This window comes from Armigeres subalbatus, chromosome 3 (genome assembly GCF_024139115.2).
Source record: "Armigeres subalbatus isolate Guangzhou_Male chromosome 3, GZ_Asu_2, whole genome shotgun sequence".
Lineage (NCBI taxonomy): Eukaryota > Metazoa > Arthropoda > Insecta > Diptera > Culicidae > Armigeres > Armigeres subalbatus.
Genome location: NC_085141.1, coordinates 1,235,136 through 1,257,693, shown reverse-complemented (window position 1 = coordinate 1,257,693; position 22,558 = coordinate 1,235,136). Strand labels below are relative to the sequence as shown.

The 22,558-nt window shown below is 40.9% G+C and overlaps 2 protein-coding genes across 3 annotated transcripts in view; both read right to left on the bottom strand.

Moving 5' to 3' along the window:
- The window catches only part of LOC134220742 (tyramine receptor 1), a 171,774-nt gene that overhangs the window by 99,747 nt on the left and 49,469 nt on the right, over positions 1-22,558 (bottom strand). The gene's annotated exons all lie outside the window — the stretch shown is intronic.
- On the bottom strand, positions 1,510-6,575 carry LOC134221416 (uncharacterized). The gene is made up of 3 exons (XM_062700607.1): positions 5,799-6,575; positions 1,902-5,592; positions 1,510-1,793 (listed from the first exon to the last, which is right to left on the bottom strand). Exons 1-3 carry the CDS (start codon positions 6,573-6,575, stop codon positions 1,510-1,512), a joined length of 4,752 nt encoding a protein of 1,583 aa, XP_062556591.1.

Genomic DNA, 22,558 nt, shown 5'->3' with positions numbered 1-22,558 from the left:
TGATATCATTAACGGCGAGTTATCAACTGGAATGTGGTTACAATATGTGTGGTATGAAACATAGAGGATATTCGGCTAGAATTGTTCTGCTGCGACATACCGGCCGCCTTGAAATTTCAATTTCAAAAATTGCTACTTAATCTTAATGTAATACACTACTTTTAATCTGGTACTGGTACTGAACACTGACGAGATGAAATTGTTGCCTTTGATGATGTACATTACGGTGAGTTGACACTTCTGTTGTGGACCTTTGGTGATTTTTAGAAGCTGCGACTTGATCTTGAAATGCTGCCTACGATCCGTCCGATCGGAGCAACGCCAGACTGTACTTCCTTCGACAGACCTTCGTATCCTTACTGGATCGGTTCACAGCAAGACCTCTACTGGTGGTGAACTGAAGATGCTTGGCTTGGAGGTATTCCATGAGCGTGACTGACGTACATCTTCGTTGATGATTCCTCATAAATTGCCAGCGTAACATGTGTCGAAAATGCCCTATAAGATGAACAGGTGCTTTTACAACTATATAACCCAAACTGAAAGAAACTTGCCTGGCGCGGAGGCCTCCTGGCCTCCGCAAGCGCCCCCGGCGCTGGTGTTGACGAACTTCGTCATCGGATAGGATGCTCAGGAAATGTTATCGAGCCGTGCGCAGCAAATTCCTTGCCTGGCGCGGAGGCCTCCTGGCCTCCGCAAGCGCCCCCGGCGCTGGTGATGACGATTCTCGTCTTTGGATAACTGCTCGTAAATTGTCATCGAGCGGTTTGGCGACAACATTGGCAGTAACGTTGATGAATCACAGACATGAGTTGGCCAAACCCATGGGTGACCTCGCTACTGCGCTGAGAGGGATGCCATGGATTCCCGGTCGTTGAATTGGTTGTGGCAACGTTCCGCTTCTTGGACTACGATGACAAATTATATTGTAACGGTAAACTGCTTTTCGACAGATACAAATTTGCGGACACCTCGGTGTCAGACTTCACAGAACGATACTGAATTGTGCTGGACTGGACAATACATCATAGACGGACAGATTACATGCTGGACTCGACATTAGTAGTTGACTTGACACTGGTTGATTTGGCTTGTGGTTCCCGACTTAGTAGTAAGTTTTCGCGCCGAAGCGCTGACGTGAAGGAGTTTTAGCACTCCTCAGAAGTTGACGCAGCTTTGTTGTCCCGGATGGGTAAGATGCATATTTTCGAAATAGCCCTCCGGTACAGTCCGTCCTTGGTCTTCACAGTTACTACACGGATGTTTCCGTCAGTACCCGCATGAACTTCTACTACTCGTCCCAGCTTCCATTTCAAAGGCGGCAGATTATCTTCTCTCAAAACGACCATCGTTCCGATAAAGATATTGTTTCTCCGACGTGTCCACTTCGTTCTGCAGTGGAGGTCGGACAAATATTGTTGGGACCATTTTTTCCACATTTGTTGCACAAAATCTTGAGCCTTTTGCCACGTTGAAAGTCGATTAGTGGATTGATGACTAAGGTCGGGCTCAGGCACCGCTGTAAGTGGTCGCTGGATTAAAATGACCCGGCGTCAACGCCTCAAAGTCCATCGGGTCACTGCTGATGGGCGTCAAAGGACGGGAGTTGAGGATTGCTTCAATTTGTGTTACTGCAGTTTGCATTTCGTCATGCTGAAGAATTCTGGTACCAATGGTGCGTTTGAAGTGGGCCTTAAAGGATTTCACCGCGGCTTCCCAAAGGCCACCGAAGTTGGGTGACCTGGGTGGAATGAAACGGAATTCGACCTCGTTTTGTTCGGCACCATCAACAACTGATTGTTGGAATTGCTGATTACGAAATAATCGATGTAGTTCACTGAGCTCACGCCTAGCACCAACAAAGTTGGTGGCGTTATCGCACATTACCAGGATTGGTTTACCTCTACGTGCGATGAAACGCTTGAAAGCTGCGATGAAGGCTTCGCTGGTGAGGTCTCCAACACACTCGAGGTGAACAGCCTTCGTCACTAGGCACACAAAAATAGCAAGGAAGTACTTCCGTGGAGCGGCACGGCGATTTGAGTTGGCAACCATGAAAGGACCACAATAGTCTACGCCTACTTTTAGGAAGGGTGGAGCAGGTGATACTCGTTCCGACGGGAGATTTGCCATGAGTTGTTCCAATACCTTGGGTTTGTTACGAAAGCACGATACACATTCGTGTACGACGGTGTTAGCCAATCTGCGGATTTGAGTTGGCCAGTATTTCTCTCGCACACTACTTGTGAGAAGTTGCTGCCCTGCATGGAAGAGTTTCAGATGGTAATCTGTGACAATGAGTTTACTTAACGGATGCCGATAGCAAAGAATTGCTGGGTGCTTGCGGGTTGACGAAACTGATGCTTGAGACAGTCTACCGCCAACACGGAGTATGCCATCGACCAGTATAGGCCAGAGTTTGTTTATGGGAGATGACTGTTTCACTTGCTTTCCACGCTGTAGTGCAGAAACCTCTTCGGGAAAGGATTCATTCTGGGCCATGCGCACAAGCAACAACAATGCTTCGTTGTGCTCTTTGTGGCTAATACCGCCACTTCGCCTCCATTCTGGACATCGACAGTTATTGATGAAGCGACGAATCCAAGCGACTCTCCTTACTAACACGAACAATGAGGAATGAAGACCGAAAATCTCGTTGGGTGGCTTGAGCTGAATTGGAACTGCAACTGTGCTTCGCTCTTCGAGTAGAGAAGGATCGAAATCTTCTTCGGGACCTGCCGCCGGCCACGTGCTGCGGTCTCGACGCAGCCATGGCGGGCCTTCGAACCAAAGCGTGTTGTACTGTAATTGAGCAGGTGTCATCCCACGTGAAATAACATCCGCTGGGTTTTCTACACCCGCAACGTGATTCCAAGAAAAGCCTTTTGTAATGTGCTGAATTTCGGATACACGATTCGCAACAAATATCTGCCATCTTGATGGTAACGAAGACAGCCAATGTACAACGATGGTTGAATCCGTCCAAAACCAAGCATTGTAGGGGATACGGATGCTGGATTTCACTTTTTCATACAGATGACACAGTAGCAAGGCTGATGACAGCTCGAGACGAGGAGTAGATAACCTTTTCTTGTTCCGCTTGAGATCTTCTAGAGGTGCAACTCGTGACTTTGCTATGAGTAGGCGTACCACTACCGAGCCATCCAATAGGGTGCAACGTGTATAGATGCAGGCTCCATAGGCCTTGTCAGACGCGTCGCAAAACCCGTGTATTTCCAGCATCGCTGATTCGGTCCGGTATCCAATCCACCGTGGAACAGAAAGCGACGATAGAGCAATCAAATTCAGTCTATATTCCTGCCAAAACAACTGCATCCTGTCTGGTAACGGATCGTCCCATCCGCAGTTCTGCTTCCACAGTTCTTGTAGGAAAACCTTAGCTAAGACCACTACGGGTCCAATTATTCCTAATGGATCAAAAAGACGAGAGGCTTCGGCAAGTACAATGCGTTTAGTAGGAACGGTGTCATTGCTCCAGTGTGGAGAATCGTATCGAAATCTGTCTGACTGTGGTTCCCACTGGAGTCCCAACGTCTTAACTGGAGAAGATGATGAATCTAGTTCTAACGTCGCCCGACTATCCAATAGTTCTGCCGGCAGTTGAGCCAACAATTGTGTAGAGTTGGAGTTCCATTTGCGCAAATTAAAACCTCCCGATGCTGTTAGTTGAACAATTTCTGACGCCAGATTTTTCGCTTCTTCGACGTCATTTGCCCCTGTCAACATATCGTCAACATAAAAGTCTTCCTTCAATACCTTGGATGCGCGTGGATACGAAGAAACCCCTTCATCTGCTAGGCTCTGGAGACACTTTGTCGCCAGATAAGGAGCTGATGCTGTCCCGTACGTGACAGTTGTCAACTCGTACGTTTTAATTGGTTCATCAGGAGAATCGCGATATACGATGCGCTGTAGACGCCGATCTTGATGTTGCACTTGAATCATCCGATACATTTTTTCCACGTCCGCTACTATGGCCACACTCAACAGACGAAATCGAAGCGTGATGGAGATAAGATCATCCTGTATGACAGGGCCTACTATTAACGCATCGTTTAGTGATACTCCGCTGCTGGTTTTACACGAAGCATCAAACACAACGCGTAGCTTGGTTGTGGTGCTATCTAATTTGAAGACAGCGTGATGGGGAAGATAGCATACTGGTAGGGTTGTATTGTCCTCCGACGTTGACACTGGAACTTGCACCATGTGGCCCAGCTGCACATACTCCCTGATGAAATCCGCATACGAAACCTTCAGCTCCGAATTCTGTTGAAACCTTCTCTCCAAGCCCAAGAATCTCCTAATTGCTGTTCCTTCTGATTCTCCAAGCTGCCTTATGAGGTAGTCTCTTTTCGGCAATGTGACAACAAATCTGCCTTGCTCATCACGAACGGTGGTTTGATCAAAGAATGCTTCACAGGCTGTCTCCTCAACGGACTGAGTGCTACTAGTATGACAGTTTTCTAATTCCCAGAACTTTGCCAACTGCTCGTGCAGGCTCGCATGAGTGCAGGAATATGCTGCAGCTTGTGTTACTGTCGCTGCATGATCGACTATGCGACCAGACACTATCCACCCGAATACTGTATTTTGCAGTGAAGGCCCTTCATCTGCAATTTTCTGCCGACCGTCTGTTAGCAGATCCAGATAATGCTCTGCACCAATTATTAGATCAATGCAGCCTGGCTCATGAAATTGTGGATCGGCAAAAGTAATGGTTTTAGGGAGCTTCCAATTGACTGTGTTTACCCTCCGTGAGGGCAGAGTAGCCGTTAGTTCTGACAGCACGTAGAAATTCATCTCTTCATGGAACGATGATATATCCGGAATACGTGGGAAAATTGACGCTTTGACTGACTTCCGTGCAATGACTACTGATCCACCGATTCCTTGCACTGATAGATGTTCGGAGGAACCTTGGAGATGAAGTTTCTTTGAGAAGCGTGTTGTCATGAAACAAAATTGAGAGCACGAATCTAGCAGTGCTCGAGCTAGTCGTGTGTTACCGTGACAATCTTGTACACACACAAGAGCAGTTGACAGAAGAATGTCTTGCGTGGAGAGTTGTGTAGTTGTCGGAAGCGCAACAGTGTTCTGGTTGGTGCATGATTGATTTGTGAGGGGTGGTGGTGCATTGGATTGCGAGTGTACGGAAAACGAGTGTGTGGGTTGTTGTGTAGTTTGAGCTTGTGCTGGTTGGTTTTGATTTGGATATGTTTGTGGTTGCTGTTGGTGGATTGCTGTAGGTCTTGAATGCCCTTGTTGAACGGAGGATCTGTTACGAGATTCACTTGTGTGCTGCGGTTCCGGGTGCAATAAGGAGTGATGCTTCTGCTTACAATGATGGCAGGAGCCTCTACTGCAAACTCTTGCCTGATGCCCTGGCGCCAAGCAGTTCAGGCAAAGGCGTGATCGTCGTACTGCTTCATTGCGCTCGACAACCGCCAGCTTCAGGAACTTAATACAGCGAAAGGCGAAATAATAACCTTCTCCGCAGAATGGACACTTCATCGATGATGGTTGACTTGAAGACTGTTGGACAGCTGCGTGGCTAATGGAAAACTTTGTCTTTTTTCAGGGACAGCAATTGATTTGGTTGGTGATACGGATTGCAATACGGAACATTGTTCTCTCAGGAAATTCATAAGGGCCTTGTAGTTTGGAACTTCCTTCGAGTTGTGGTGTGTTTCCCAATTTCGGAGAGTAGTGGAATCCAAACGGGAGCACACCATATGGACAAGAATTGTGCTCCAATTGTCCGTAGCTTCACCTACCTTATCTAGCATGAGAAGATGTTTGTCGAAGTCACCAATTAGACGACTCAGCGGCTCATATCCTTCCCGACGTATTGGTTCGATAGAAAACAGCGAATCGAGATGAGCCTTTACTATTAATTTTTTGTTTTCATATCGCTTTTCCAACATCTCCCAAGCAATTACGTAGTTAACGTCGGACATTTGTACGGAATTTATCTCCTGGAGAGCCTCACCACTGAGCGATGACCGCAGGTAGGTAAATTTGTCCATTTCCGTCAGTTGCTGGTTATTGTGAATCAAACTCCTAAACGTGTCACGAAAACTGACCCATTCTCTTAGTTGGCCACAGAAAGATGGAAGGCGAATTTCCGGAAGCTTCACACGAGATAGACCGCCAACTGGTCCATGAAGTACTGGCTGTTGCATGCTCGATGACGTAGATGTTTGGCTCGTTAGTATGCTCATCAGGGTAGCTTTCAGACTGCAATACTGGTTCTCGGCATTAATCACTTTCTCCACATTTTCTTCTTCTTTCTTCTTCGTTTGCGCCTCTCGCGTTTCACTGGAGATCTTTTTCGTATCACTGTCTTCACCATCCGCATCTTCCGTAAGCAGCTCAATTTTTCTTCGAACAGAAAGAAAGTCGTTAAATGCCACATCAAGTCGTTCTAGACGAACTCTCACTTCAGCACTTTGTTTCACGGAGTCAAATTTTTCGAGAAAACATTTCACTGCTTCGAAAGTTCTTAAACAATTTCGTTCTTGTTTCACTAAGTCTCGTAGTTCGTTTGCCATATTCACTGATAATCACTATTGGTTCACTAACTGCAAATCAACTCCACTAAGTACACCCGAAACGCGTAATATCAACTCGACGTTCGTATGATCCTGCGATTGACTGAGACAGGGCGGAAGGGCAGCAACCAGCGACAGCAGCGAGGGGATCCAACCAAGCAGAATACCACAACCAGGAGAACAACAAACAGAAAAGACCAACCGAAGAGATAACACAGAGGCTCATATACACCCACAATAAGGATTCCGTGAAGAATGAAAATACTCTCATGCCATTCTAGCATTTATTTATTACTCGCAATATGAGGCACTTCGCACCACGGACCCGCATGCATATAGAGTCCACCATCAATCAATATCATGCAAATCTAGTACTTCCCGATTCCTATCTGCTACCAATCCTCTCGTGCGTCGCCTGCGTCGATGTCGATATCTCCACTCCAATGCCTTCACCACGATGACCAACAGCAACAAAGCAGCATGCAAACAATTCCACCGTTGCTCTATTATTTGATTCCACTGAACCCAAGCCACTGCCGTGTGATGGCGGGTTTCTTCGCACGATTGTGCTCACTTAACTGGTCACTTTCGGTCCGAGGGTTCCCGACATCCGGCGCTTCGAAGGACCAATTTATGTTTGTATTACCACTGGGTTTTCACGGATATTCGGGAATGTAAAACTCGCGACGGACTGCAGAGAAAACACTTTATTTTTCAATTACAGCGACTGACTTCGGATAACTTTTATTGTCTCGATTTCACGCAGACTCGACTGCTTCGCGCGCGAGATTAATTCGTACTGCCTATGGTAGGTATCTTGAAGAGTGCGAGTGCCTAGTGCCCTCTTGATATCATTAACGGCGAGTTATCAACTGGAATGTGGTTACAATATGTGTGGTATGAAACATAGAGGATATTCGGCTAGAATTGTTCTGCTGCGACAGAGGGCATTACAGTTTTACTTAATCACTGAGCTTAGCTTAGCTTAGCTTAGCTTAGACTGACTGTACATATCAATGGTTGCTACTCCGTGATTGATCAGAACTAGTGCAAATTGCACTACGATCCAAGTGAATAGTGGTTGGGGTTTACCATCTATTCTCGAAGTGCACGTTTCAGCAGCTCTCAAATGTTGATCAATAACGGCGCCGGCCAAGTCCTTACAGTCAATTGTGGAAGGGAGGGAATGTTAGTGTGTGGTTATTGTTGCTACTAGAGACCGAGAATACCTCTGCATCACCACAATTACCACGGGAAGGAAGTTGTGTTAGTTGGGTGGGGTAATCAGTAACATAGATCGGGATTCACCATGGAAAGTGATGTGACTATGCAACTTCTATACTACAGTATTAGCATTTTCTTGATTTGTTCAATTGTTTATCCATCGCGAGAATAAACAATCAATCGTTCAAAATGAGCGATTGTTCATTTGAATTTCGGATGAGGCGCCCGCGGCATCATTTCTTCAACGCAAGAAAAGTAAAAAAGAAACGGGATATAAATTGAAAATAAAGTAATAATCACGGCTGTTCAACCAAATTGATAGTAATCGGAAAGCTAATTATGTTATCTCTATTTGACGTTAAATAAGAATGTTCAGCCAGACATATTTTGTTAATTTACGTTTATTTTACATGTCGTTTATTTTGCATTACTTTCGCGCGTGTGTTTGTCGCTTGCCGTGACCAGTATACCGTAATCAGGATCTCACTGGTATTAATCCTGATGGGCTTATGCGCTTTGAGCGGCACACGGTCGCTTTTCAGTCAATATAAAGTCGTACATGGTGCAATACAAGATGCTAAATTGGAGACGAAATAGATACACGATATGCATACATATTGTATGGAGAAGCACCTATATCGCCTCCACTTCAACAGCCTACACGACACCATATACTTCCATGTGTTGACTGGGTTTGATAGGGCCTGCCTATAGACACATGCAGCTTTTTGCAGAGGTTCAACAGAGCCCACTGTCAAACCCCACCACATCCTAGACAGGCCTCCTAACTCGCAGTGGCCATGGGGAGGGGTCGTCATGCCCTTGGACATAGTCCCTGCTGCCCCTATTACAGTTTTACTTAATCACTGAGTAGATAAAAGAAGCGTATACAATTTTCGTTTCTCTTCTGAGTTTGTTCTAAGAGAAATGAGTGGTGAGTGAAATATGTTTTCCGCCACAAATTACGCGAAAATTATTCTCCTTCGACCCAAAAACGCTTGATTTCGGCACATTGAACTTGCAACTGAAATTGGAAGTCACTATTTGTTCACTTTTTCTGTAACTGAAAGCCACTATTTGGTCCCTTTTTTCGCTACCAGTCCTGCCAGAGTAGTACTACATAAAATGTGTAATTTTTTTCCGGGCAATTAATGAATATGGGACTTCATGTTCCATCAGTGTAAATAAGTGCAATAAATGATCAATCTCCAACCTGGCCTTCGTCGCACGTGTAAATTTCAATCGATTGGAGAACCTTCTCCGAAAGACACCCACAAGAATATTTAATCAATTCGTTCCACGTGAAAAATGGAACGAGAAAATACCGGAGCACTAACCAACACAAAAGCCTCACCTCATCACCCCTGTTCTAACGGAAACCCTCCCAGAACCGAGATCTAAAACACTTTCGGTGTTCCTCGGTGACGGGTGCCTGCTCTTTACATGCGGATAAATCAGCGATGGCTGTGCAGTTCGCCGTCTGCTATGATGAAGGTGTTCCCGCTGTCACCATTATCGCTGTAGGACGAAAGGTGCGACAATGTTCCTCGCCGCCTACTCATTGGGGGCCGAACTGCGACATCTATTAACGAGTGTCGCATCTTTCAAATGATGCGTAAACTGTTGTGCAAATTTAAACAACTAGAAATCATTTCAAAGAAAGTTGTTGCCGTGGGTGTTTACATGACTCGCTCGAGCTGTGCGCACGTTTTCACGTTGGGATGTAACGATCATTAAGCGTTTACGGTCGTTTAATTTTGAAGGAAAGGAGGATTGTTTTAAAAGGTACAGCAAACCATATGGTTTGAAATTCTGATTCAATGTCATTTTAGTAATTCGCATAAATTCGTAGGTGGTACAAACCTAGACAATTGTAGAAGAGTAGCATTTTTTCAAAAAAAAAATATATATATCTTAATTATAATGATTTTTTTTTTAATCGAAGTTTATTTGGGACTATCCACTAACTCTTAGATGGAAGCAAGAAATTCCACAATAGTTGTGGTGGCATGTGAATCAATGAAAGTACAAAGATTGAGACCCATAGTAGGAAAAAAGTGAGCCTGGAATCCTAATTTTGATCCCACGACCTCCTGTTCATAGAGATGAATGGGTATTTGTTATTACAGTCAAACCTCCATGAGTCGATATTGAAGGGACCATCGACTTAAGGAAATATCGAGATGAGGAATAGCAAATCTTTGGAAAGCTGTTTGAAGGGACCGCCACAGTAACCCAGGAAATATTTTTTAATATGGCATAATTTGCTTCCATGAGTCGATATCGAGTCATAGAACATCGACTCATGGAGGTTTAACTGTATTAGTTTGTGTCGTTTTTATTGTTGTCATGCGTGCTCAATGCTGAACAAATCGCAAATAATGAACATAACAATTCGCGCTACAATTCTTTGCTTTCGATTATTATTGATATAGCTACATGATATGAATACTAGGAACAGTATAATCAGCTGTTTGTTAAAATTTCCTTATTATTTTGAGTTTTGAGTATTAAGGATGAAGTGAGGAAGTTAGACAATGTACAACTGAAATAAAAACAATTATTTTGTATCCAAGAATCAGATGCCATTGCCTATGGGAGTCGTTGAATTCGTCTATAACACTTAGTATGAAATATATTATTTCTTTTGCCTCCGGTTTGCGAGACCCTTCAAACTCAATTTGCAATAAATAAGTAAACAAGTAGATTTAATAAAACCTTTAACACAACTTTTCCCAGGTCGTTGTTTCCCTCGTCATCGTAAATGATTGATCATTTCTCCACTTGCATCCGCATCACCGGATATTTGTCCTGATAAAGTACGCCTCTTTCCGCTACTTAGCCCACCCTAGTCGTTCACATCTTAAGCTACGTGAAGCCATTCCCATCGTCGCAAATCCTCGGGAAACTTTTCCAACCCTTTTCCAGTTTAATTGGATTATGTTTTCAATAACCATTAATTCCCAACGAAAGTAAATACCGGGAAAATTTCAAATCCTCACTTAACTGCTCGCTCCGATGCTGGAAGGCTGTGTGATTTTTGCGATTTTTGCTCTCTAACAGTCAATGATCGGCTTATGCTTGCCTTTTTCGAGAGCTTGAGCCGTTTTTCGCCAACCGTGTGCTTGTTTTGCCAATTTATTCCAATCGATTGAAGAAGCTGTGAAAGTGATTAACCCGTATCTTCGGGGCATGACCTGAGGTTGGCGAAACGGAAAAAGTGTTTTTCATCATTTTTTCCCTTCGTTGCTTTTCTCGTTCAACTTATCAGTTGGGCTGAGCTCACCGACAAACGGATCAGAGATCAGGTCAAATAGCTAAATAAAGGTTGTCAATGAAATGAACATTCGTTTGAAATCGATCAAAAGAATGTGATTCAATAAAAACTAAAATTCAAATATAAATCTTAAACCGTATGAATTGAATCCATTAGATGAATTCAATGGTTTCGCGGTTTGGTAAAATGTACCAATGACTGTCATAATCCTTCCCGGATAAAGTTGCGTGATCACTTTCGTTGGGAAATGTAAAAATACCGCGAGATATTGATGGGGGAAAACCGCAAGCATTACCAAACCCTGTCGCTTGTTTGACGCGTTACCGTCGATGCTGCCAAAAGGAAAAAAATGTGGTTGCGGAGGTATAGACATGTCTTGTATTTTTTTTGGGAAGAATGAATTTACGACTGGGACATTCGCGCGAAAATGGCATTCATTTTTATTACATTAGCGGCTTTTCTTGTTGACTTAGCCTTTCTCCATTCTAACAATACTGTATAAATTTTTCCATAAATATTCAAGGTTTTATTACTCTTAAAGTATCTTCTTAATAGGCTTGTTCATCTATTTTGTTTACATTGAGCACCTTGATCGTACATACTACTAAGCGTTAGATAATTAGAATTCTTTTCCTTAAGTTGGTCTACACTAGGCAACAATAAAATACCCTCAGCGAGTAATCTCTCGAAGAATAAATCATGCGGATGTAGCTCGTCAAGTTGTAAATTGGCAGCCGCAGAATAAAAATAAATCAGTTTGGATGACTGACAATGAGTATGGCATCGCACACTCGGAAATCGTGTACGTCAAAAATATAGCTTCACAGATACTTTTTTTTCGGCAAACCAATTTCATCCGGCAAACCAGAAGGCGAGAAAGCCAACAATAACAAACACAGCGGTAGGCCAATGCTTTCGAGCTTGAGAGTAGGGAAAATAAATGACAGCAATCAGTGAGACAATTTGGAGGTGAAATTGTGTTTTTTCAAATCATCTGCTGCAGTGGAGCGTTTCGCGTTTCGGGATGAAGCAATGAAAATTACTCCACGACGCTAGCTGCCAATTGGTCGTTTGTACTTGTTTTCGACAGACTCAGAGGTTCATACGGCATGTATGTGAACAATGTCTGTACGATGTATTTTTAATTCCGTTTTTTTTTTTCAAGAAATTTCATATCAGAATGATGTTTTCGTGCTTTCAATGCTGACTCACAGGGTTATAATAGGGGGATAACGATACGTAATTACATTCCTGTGGAAAAATAAATGTACAGGAGAATGTGGATTTAAGCCCTACTGGCAAATTGATCTAAATTTAGTCTCGTTGTATTGATATTTAATATTATTTTCATTTGTATTTACGAATTCACATTGATTTCTACTCTCTTTTTTAGATTCTGTTTTTTTTTGCCTTTCTCGTATTCTAAGTAAGAGTAAAGGTTATGTATTTGCTCCAGAAACAAACTTTTTATCGGAGGCCCGAGACTTATAGTTTTATATACCAATAACTCAACGAATTGGAGTGACGTCAGTGTGTGTATGTGCGCAAAAAGTCTAGCTCACTATTGTTGTGTTCAAAATGATATAAATATAATGTAGTTTATCAATACTTTCTATATATGTTTAAACATTCTTGGTTTCCTAAAAGGTGATGAAAATAATAATGATACTGATAGTCTGTTTAGATTGTGAGATTTAAAACTTGATGTAATGTTTAACGGCAACATTGACAACATGCTACTTCTTATAATAGTTTTATTCTGATCAAGCTTATAGTCGGAAAAAGCTCTCAAAATAGTGTTGGCTGCATTCTCGTTATTTTGGAAGATACTATGGAACATATTAAATGGTTCACAATAGTTGTCGGCTTCTGTTCTATCAAAAATATGCCCACTTAGAATACTGATTGATTATTTCTAGAACAACATTTGAAAAGAGCGTAACAACCAAAATTTATTTCTTCTGATTCTTCGTCTATATATAGCTCTATACGTGGACGAAGAATCAGAAGGAAGAATTTTGGCTGTTACGCCCTTTTCAAATGTTGGTCTAGATTTGTTCACAGTTTGCCTTCAAATAAGATTTTTTTTTCAATATCTTGCAAAGAAATTGCCACAGCATCATTCCATAAATGAATATGTAGAAAATACAGTGAGGACCCGATTTTTAACATGTTCAAATTCATTAAAGTAGGAAAGAATTATTCCAATTTTTTTGGAAGTTTGTACTGCCGTAAATCTTAAGTCAGTCTCATCTGTATTTGGATGCCATATACAGATGGGATTGACTTGCTATTCACGGCAGTATATGACAATCCAAAACTACATTTATCAGCACTAAATAAGCCATCAACTGCTTAATATTTGTGCTCTTTTGACCTCTCTAAAGAACTTTTCTCGATACTTTTTATCTGGGTGGTGCGGATAGAATCGATTTGGTTGTCAAACTGAAGCCAAAATTTGCTATTGTGCCGGAGCCAAACATTGAAGATTGTGGTTATGTTCGTTTCTGATCTAATATTGAGAAGTATTGTTATTATTTGGTGAAAAAATAAAAATTAACTTTTTTTGAGTTTTGTATCCTTTGTAACAAATATTCTCACATTATATTTCGAGTGAAAAATTAGTAGGAATGCAACTAAAAAGCACTCGTTACGAAATTTCTTGAGATTCAGCAGCTGATTGTAGCATGAATGTATGTAAACAATCGTTAAGTCATGTAGAGTCTAGCGCATTTGTGCGCCCTCATTTAGCGTGGAAAGAGAAATTCGAAGAGCGGGGAATGTTTGACAGCCGAGTAACTGCAAAATAATTTTGTTTATGGGAGTGATTTCAAAATATCCCTCTACTCGCTTGAGCGCAGAAAAGCGGTTCTATCCGCAGCACCCAGCTTTTTATAATAAACGAGAAAGGCATCATCGCCGCAAGGTGGATTAATTTGGGTATTATGTAAGTATAGAAAAAGAAGATTTGATCAACAGGGGAATTTGGACAAAATGGTCGATTTTAATAAAGTTAAAAAAAGATTATAACTTGCCTATTTAAATTAATTGTTTTTAGATCTGTACCAGTTGATATTATTATACAAACGAGTAAAAATGTCTTATCAGCTTTTTTAGACAAAACATCAATTTAGGGGAGAATCGAGCAAAATAAGCTAACTTTAAATGATGTCATATAAAAACTTCAAAGCAATCCATTTCGTCAATACTTTATCAATGTTTAAGTAATATTTGAGTCATTTTTTTAATAGCGGCGTCTAAATAAGTACCCAACGGAACTGATTGTTCCCACTGTGCAATGTGCTGTATCTGATTTATTTCTCCCAATGGACTCAATTCTAACCCCTCAGGCCGGCATTGATGTTGTGGAAGAAATAAGCTGTTTGTTTTACAGTTGATTTTTATGAATTAGCTTAAAAATTATTTTAAAAAAATGTAACTATTGTTCTAAGCATTATTAATGTATAAAATACTTGACGTGTGTCCCATCTGCAAAAAAAGCGATAAGCTGGATTGTAGCAACTACCGCGCAATCACATTGCTGAACGCCGCCTACAAGGTACTCTCCCAAATTTTATGCCGTCGACTAGCACCAATTGCAAGGGAGTTCGTGGGGCAGTACCAGGCGGGTTTTATGGGCGAACGCTCCACCACGGACCAGGTGTTCGCCATTCACCAAGTACTGCAGAAGTGCCGCGAATACAACGTGCCCACACATCATCTATTCATCGACTTCAAAGCCGCATATGATACAATCATACAATCGATCGGGACCAGCTATGGCAGCTAATGCTCGAAAACGGATTTCCGGATAAACTGACACGGTTGATCAAAGCGACGATGGATCGGGTGATGTGCGTAGTTCGAGTTTCAGGGGCATTCTCGAATCCCTTCGAAACCCGCAGAGGGTTACGGCAAGGTGATGGTCTTTCGTGTCTGCTATTCAACATCGCTTCGGAAGGGGTAATACGAAGAGCAGGGATTAACACGAGTGGTACAATTTTCAATAAGTCCGTTCAGCTATTTGGCTTCGCCGATGACATAGATATTATGGCACGTAACTTTGAGAAGATGGAGGAAGCCTACATCAGACTGAAGAGGGAAGCCAAGCGGATCGGACTAGTCATCAACACGTCGAAGACGAAGTACATGATAGGAAGAGGTTCAAGAGAAGACAATGTGAGCCACCCACCGCGAGTTGGCATCGGTGGTGACGAAGTCGAGGTGGTAGAAGAATTTGTGTACTTGGGCTCACTGGTGACTGCCGAAAATGATACCAGCAGAGAAATTCGGAGACGTATAGTGGCTGGAAATCGTACATACTTTGGACTCCGCAAGACGCTCCGATCGAATAGAGCTCGCCGCCGTACCAAACTGACAATCTACAAAACGCTCATTAGACCGGTAGTCCTCTACGGACACGAGACCTGGACGATGCTCGTGGAGGACCAACGCGCACTCGGAGTTTTCGAAAGGAAAGTGCTGCGTACCATCTATGGTGGGGTGCAGATGGCGGACGGTACGTGGAGGAGGCGAATGAACCACGAGTTGCATCAGCTGTTGGGAGAACCATCCATCGTTCACACCGCGAAAATCGGACGACTGCGGTGGGCCGGGCACGTAGCCAGAATGTCGGACAATAACCCGGTGAAAATGGTTCTCGACAACGATCCGACGGGTACAAGAAGGCGAGGTGCGCAGCGAGCAAGGTGGATCGATCAGGTGGAAGTTGACTTGCGGACCCTCCGTAGACTGCGTGTTTGGCGACGTGTAGCCATGGACCGAGCCGAATGGAGAAGACTCTTATATACCGCACAGGCCACTTCGGCCTTAGTCTGAATAAATAATAATAATAATTATTATTATTATTTGGCCAATCGATCACTAGTGACGCACACATCTGATTAGCTACAGTTTGACGTTTGCACACTACCGCCATATGGTTCGTGGTTTGCCCAACAAATTAAAATGAACAGATTTTGTTAGCACAGACAAACAGACGTAACACTGAGAAAATTCTCATTGACCATGAGCTTAACGGTCGTTTTAAAATCAACTGCTTGCGAGTTTCACATCCAGGGGCGCGCATCATATACCTTTGTATTTGACACCTCACACTAGCGCCTTCTGTTGACATTGTCGTACTTATCTTTGTTTCGTACAACATGCACGTTAGGTGGTAAAATAGCTGGGCGATGGATTTTAAAACAAATTGTTCTAGCTGTTACATCTGTTTGTCTGTGTTGTTAGTGTTTAAACGACGATGAAAATGATTAGTGAATGTTCAATGTCTATTTGTCTGTGGTGTTAAATTCTATACAATATCGTATGGTAAAGAGCATTGACTAACTCCCTGGGTATTATCAGAAATGGTTTAGAAGAAAAATGTTGGTCTAGGGCAAACCTGTACAAAACGACCATTTTTACAGGCGTTTCAGATTTGCGGAAAGGCCGTCTAGTAGCCGTGGCTATTGCAGAGTAAGCACTGTGAATTAACACAAAGACCACCATCAAAAATGGCTTGGAAAAAATTGCACTACTCTAGGACAAACTTTTCAAAGTTACCATTTTTTCGGATGTTCCGGATTAGATGGAAGGCCGTTTGGTGGCCACCTGTGGTTACAGCTGAGTAAGAACTGTGTATTAACTCCAAGGTTATTGTCAGAAATGGTATAAAAATGCGCTGCTCTAGGACAAACTTTCCAAAATTCCCATTTTTACGGACGATTCGGATTCTCCAGAAAGCCGTCTGGTGGCCACCTGCGGTCATAGCAGAGTAAGAACGGTGTATTAACTCTAAGTTCACCGTCAGAAATTGCTTATAAAAAATTGCGCTGCTGTAGGGCAAACTTTCCAAAACGACCATTTTTACGAACGTTCTAGGTTTTTCCGGAAGGCCGTCTGATGGCCACCTACGGTCATAGGTGAGTGTGAACTGCAAATTAACTCCAAGATCATTGATAAGAAAATTATTTTGAGCTTCTTAGTGGAATGTCTTCACTTTTTACAATCCCATTGAATTCCACCACTTAATTGTATGATACGTGTGTAGATACGTATTTCGACCTCAACAGTAAGGCCGTCTTCAGTGTCTCTTACTTGACTCGACTCGATCATTGTCAGAAATGATATAGAAAAAATCGCGGAACTTTAGGATGAATTGGTAATGAAATAAATACATAATTCATAACTGGTCACTTTTGCCAGTGCACCTGAGCCTTTTATTAAGCTATATTTACCCGAGCCTTCTATCGAATCACTTTAATTATCTTTTAAATTGACAAAGAACTTTTGGTGCAAATTGGTCAACTGGCTAAAAAGATGTGTCATTTTTACTCAAAGTGGTGTACTTTTTACAATAATGCGAGTCCCGGAAGGCTTAAACCGTGATTTCGTAATCATGGGAAGAATACGATCTGTAAATATTGAAAAAGTTGGACCAAAGTACTGCTTTGCTTGGTTTACCTTCAGGATTTTGTTTGTTTTTAGAATTTTGATTCAATATGGAAACGAAAACTCATTTAGGAAAACGTTTAAACTATGTAAAACTTCCATTGCGACGCACATCGTTTCAACGAATTCAACGCTATACAGCGTTGATCGATTATTATTCGACAAAAGGGGCAAACCAATTTAGAACACCGTGAAGCATCATCTGATGGGGTTGTGATGTAATACTTTTCTAATACCGACAGAGTGTTACGGAGTTAGAAGAACAAAACACATTAATGTTTTTTTCTTTTTTCGTAAGACATGGCTTGAAGACATAGCAACATATTAAGACATGGCAACATATTCGGTCCCATTGCATACAATGAATGAAATAAAAAAGAAATTTTTCATCATACATTCAAAAAACAAATCTTTCAATTATGGTATGAAATCTTGGCATATACAATTCTGCAAGGTTTTTATACAAGAAATGTAAGCTTTTTATACAGATAGGTACTGTATTAAAATAATACAAAAATGTTAGATTTCAATGCAATAGTTGTATAATCTTCCAAAATTGCATATGTCAAAACTTAATACAGTTTTTAAAGTGATGAACTCTAGCCATTTATCACTTGAATAAAGTTAAAAAATACTGTCATAAAATCTGAAATCCGCTAGCTGGGTGTATGAGTACTACTTTAGGTCAGTCATTGCACCGGATACCCTACTTTTGTTTCAATTTCAATTTCACGCTCCTCGTTTATACTTTTGGCGATTGCCAGTAACCGAAACAATGAGCCGAAGGCAGTAACAGTTAATGACTTAGAGGATATTTTTGCCATCGCTGCTGTACCGGTTTGGGAATTGAAATGAAAAAGTATTACTTTCAATGTTTCAGGAATTATTCCAATGTTGATGTCGTGCTGGAAAGATGGCCGTATTGTTTAATATGTAAGCAAATTTCCTCGTTGCACTGCTTTTGATATCTTCAATTCAAACTGTGAAGGCAGAGATTCAACCTGAAGTGCAATTTTCCAACAGATTAAACAGTTCTTTGTCAATTTCTCTGTACATAGTATTATCCGAATACACTGATAACCATCAGAGGCATGTGGAGCCTCCTCTCAATGGAATTCATTTCATTAACATGAAGCCACTTTCAATGATGAAAACCGACTTCATCTTCACATTCCTACTCGTGTAGATTATTCGTAGAATTTACAAACCCGGCAGTCGGTGTCAATGAAATTACCTCCTAGCCGTCGTTCGTTCTTCAACCCGTCCCGATAAGGCACCAACTTCGAATTAGAATCGATTGGAACTTTTCTCTTATGCGTCGTGCAAGAAACACGCTGGGAAAGGAAAATTCAATCAAACCGATCTATATCCAGTAGACTGGTTCCGATCGGAAAAGTTTGCGTTTCATTTCTCACACCTCGCACAAAAGTGCCTTCAGGTGAGAAGCAACACAGTGAAGGTTCTATTCGTTCGGTTTCTTTATTATCGGGCGCGTTTGATCTGACTTCTTTATAGAAATGTATGGATATGGGAAAATGAAGTCGCTACTATTGGATCTCTCACATGGCAGACGGATCATTCGATGAATAGATTTACTACTTTTGCAATATAGCACGTTCAGTCTATCATTTTCAAAAGGATCTTTATAGTTTTTAACGAGCAGAAATTATAATATTTATGAATTATGATACAACCACATTTTGCCATGCATGCGTAGCATGTAGAATGAGCCTCACATCAAAAACCGAACCCGAGAATCGAATTTCATACACCCTTTTAGTTAGACGATTTGGACAGTTTCAAAAACCAAACCAGTATATTTTATCGCGCTCAACTTTTACAGCTCGAATTGAGTTACTTATTTCATAGAACATTGCCAATATCGTGTTTGAATTTATGGATGCTACGAGCTCCGATCTGGGAGCGATTGGCTCAGGATCGAGTCCAGTAGAAAAGGATACTCCATTCGGCAAAGGCTAATCGAGAAGAAACTGTAGCTCATCATGTTGCCACCAGTACCACCATACCGCCATAAGTACCACCTCCGATCTACGTGTTATCTTTTGAGCGATTTGGTAATATTGGTATTATTGTTTACATTTTACCTGGGAGCTGCGGACTCGATCGATTCTAATTTTCAAGATATTTTGCTTGAAGCCCGAAAATTTCCTCTCAGTGTTCAATGTACACGCTACGATTTTCTCACATCGAATTATCATTACGTTTATCTTTTAAAAAATAATTTCAAGGATTTCGTCGATTTACTGCATTGCATAAATTATTGTGCCGATCGCAAAATTAAATCATGCTGTTCACTTAATAAAATTCCTCGATAGGTTTGAAATGGCACCAAATAATTGAGTTTTGTTAGAAATGAACTATAATTAGTATGAGTTGATTTACACGTGTACTCTCTCGGCTGCGCTCAGAATGCTCACAAACTCTCTCGATGCGATGGATACTTTTTGACAGCTTGCTTTGGAGATTTTTTGACAATCATTTCGACTCTATCCGCAGCTCCCAGCATTTTACTAGAGAACTTACCCGATCTTGCTCAGGTTATTTTTCGACCTGTCAATCGTTTAGTAATTAGTTGATTACAGCGTCGCACTCTATATCGATTTCAGTTCGAGCTTGATGTTTTTTTTTTCTTCAGAACTCATGAAATTGTTCCATTTTCCCAGCGAAATGTTCTATCTTTTCATATAGGGTATCTGTTCCTATATCAATAACAATAAGCCAATGTGCACATAAAATACATTGATTTCTCACTCAGCAATCAAGAACCATGAAAATAATTATACTCAACTGAACTAATTTTTAATTGAAAACAATTTTGCGGCTTTCAAAATTTCATAAATATCACATTTTACAAGTATTTAACTAAAATACATCATCGCCTCCATGCACCTATTTCAATAATATCAAAAAAAGTTAATCCTATGCCTGTACCTATATCAATAACACCATTTCCAACAGAAAATACGCATACTATTACTCGTGTGTATACGTAACGATATGTTAACAGTGATGCCGAATTCTTCAATGTTTCAAAATATTATCAGCAATAAATGACAAAATTACAGTTTTTGTTACAGTTTTCTATCCGTATACGTTAAATTTTATGATCATCATAAATTATCTTTTTGATACACCTTATTTTACAAACAAAACTGTTGAATTTCATAATGAAGATGCATGCAAGCATTCATGAAGCAAAAATGTAGGTTGGCAACCCTTAAGAATACTGCAAGGCATGTAAACAGTTTGGAATATGGACAAGGATATTTAAGAAGTTGTGAAAGTTGAACCTATATCAAACAAAAGGAAATTACGTTGTTTTTTTTAACATAATTTAATCAATTGTGAAAGTGGAATCTACTTTATATGTTGTGAAGTGAATTTCAACAGAATGAATTTGTTTTATCTGGAAATTGAGTGAAAAACAGTGCGGTAAAAAGATATGCATCTGCTAGTAATAGTTCCGCAGCGCATCGAATCAACAGCTCAGAGGTAGGAAAATGAAAATAATTGTGATTCCTTGTTTTATTTTTCTTACTGTGGATCTCGTGAGCTAATGCTTTTCTAATCTCAAATAATACTCCGAACTTTGAAGAATGTAATCCAATCATTATTGTAAACATTTGAAGAAAGATATTGTGATAAAATTGATTTTCAATTTGGTTTATCGACGGCTGTGATGAATATACGGGCTGTTATTAATATGGGAACATTTACCCTACATAAACACATAAACATAACACATATACATAAACACATAAAACGTAAACGCCATAAACACATAAACACAGCTGATCCCAAAACGAATCGATTAGTGACGGAATCTTGCAAATCGGTTCATCCGTTCGTGCATTATGTTGCCTCAAAGGAAATGTAAACGCAATTTTATATATAGAGAAGAAGAAGATGTAATTCGTAACCCTGGCGTTACGTTTTCGAAATTTGATGACGAAGAGTAGCAAACTGAGTCATGATATAATGAAGCATGCCGTCCGAGACTATGAACTATAGTTAGGCTGACAAGATAATTTCGGTGAAAAAACGGGACAAACATGCTTGCAAAACGGGACATGTCAAAAAACCTTGTGATACAATTCAAGAGCTCTGGAAATTTCAAAATTTATGGGCTTAATTTTCATTTTCCATATTTATATTTTGGAGTGAATAATTCACCACCATAATCTTCTATTGTATTAAGTTAGTTTATTAACTTATTGTGTAAAAATACTAAACTACACATAAATCACTCTTCAAAGGGACGTGTGTGTGTATCTTCAATCTAACCCCCACTGTCCGGCAGTGGTATTATGGAAGAAAGCTGTCTTTAATAAAGTCAGCTTTAGCCCGGGAGTTAGAAGGTGTTAGCTCTACTGCAGCTCCAGTGACCCATTTCAGACTGCCTGGTAACTCACGTCCAGTCCGAGGTCACTTTCACTTGCAATAAGCCCCGCCTGTTTATGCTACCATTATCAATTGGATAATGGATCCATAAGCAAACTTCCGGATTTTCAAATCCAGCGCGTATTTAGTTTTGGAATCATATAAAAACATATTGAAACAATCTCACCCAATTGAACAAATTCCGAATAAATGAACTGAGAAAGAAAAGACCATAACTAGTGTCCACTAAAAAAATCACTACTCTTCCAGCGCTATTCCGAGCAATTCGTTGTTGATCCATATTTTCCTGGTATTATCACCCATTCAAACATATTTTCACCAAATACATCCGCGTATACAAACTACACAAACGATTTCGCGCGCTCCAATATGAATACACTTTAGTAATTGTCATCAAATCTAAAACTTCAGATAACTTAAACTTTTCTCTTCTAGTCCATATGTAAAATATATCAGCCTATCTATCCTAGAATCTATTTCTTGCGGCAACGAACAAAAACGACAGCAAATTTAAAAGCAACCATCCGCGCGCATGGCTTGCTGCGATCCGTCTTGAAATATTTTGTTGTCAAAAATCACTCTTCAAAGGGACACGGTCAAAAACACG

Excerpts from the sequence above, each read along its gene's own strand:
- LOC134221416 (XM_062700607.1), bottom strand. The coding sequence starts at position 6,575 with ATGGCAAACGAACTACGAGACTTAGTGAAACAAGAACGAAATTGTTTA. Across the intron at positions 5,593-5,798 it reads ATCTTCTCATGCTAGATAAG|ACAAAGTTTTCCATTAGCCA; the intron begins GTAGGTGAAGCT and ends CCCTGAAAAAAG. Across the intron at positions 1,794-1,901 it reads GCGTTTCATCGCACGTAGAG|TTGTTGATGGTGCCGAACAA; the intron begins GTAAACCAATCC and ends TCCAACAATCAG.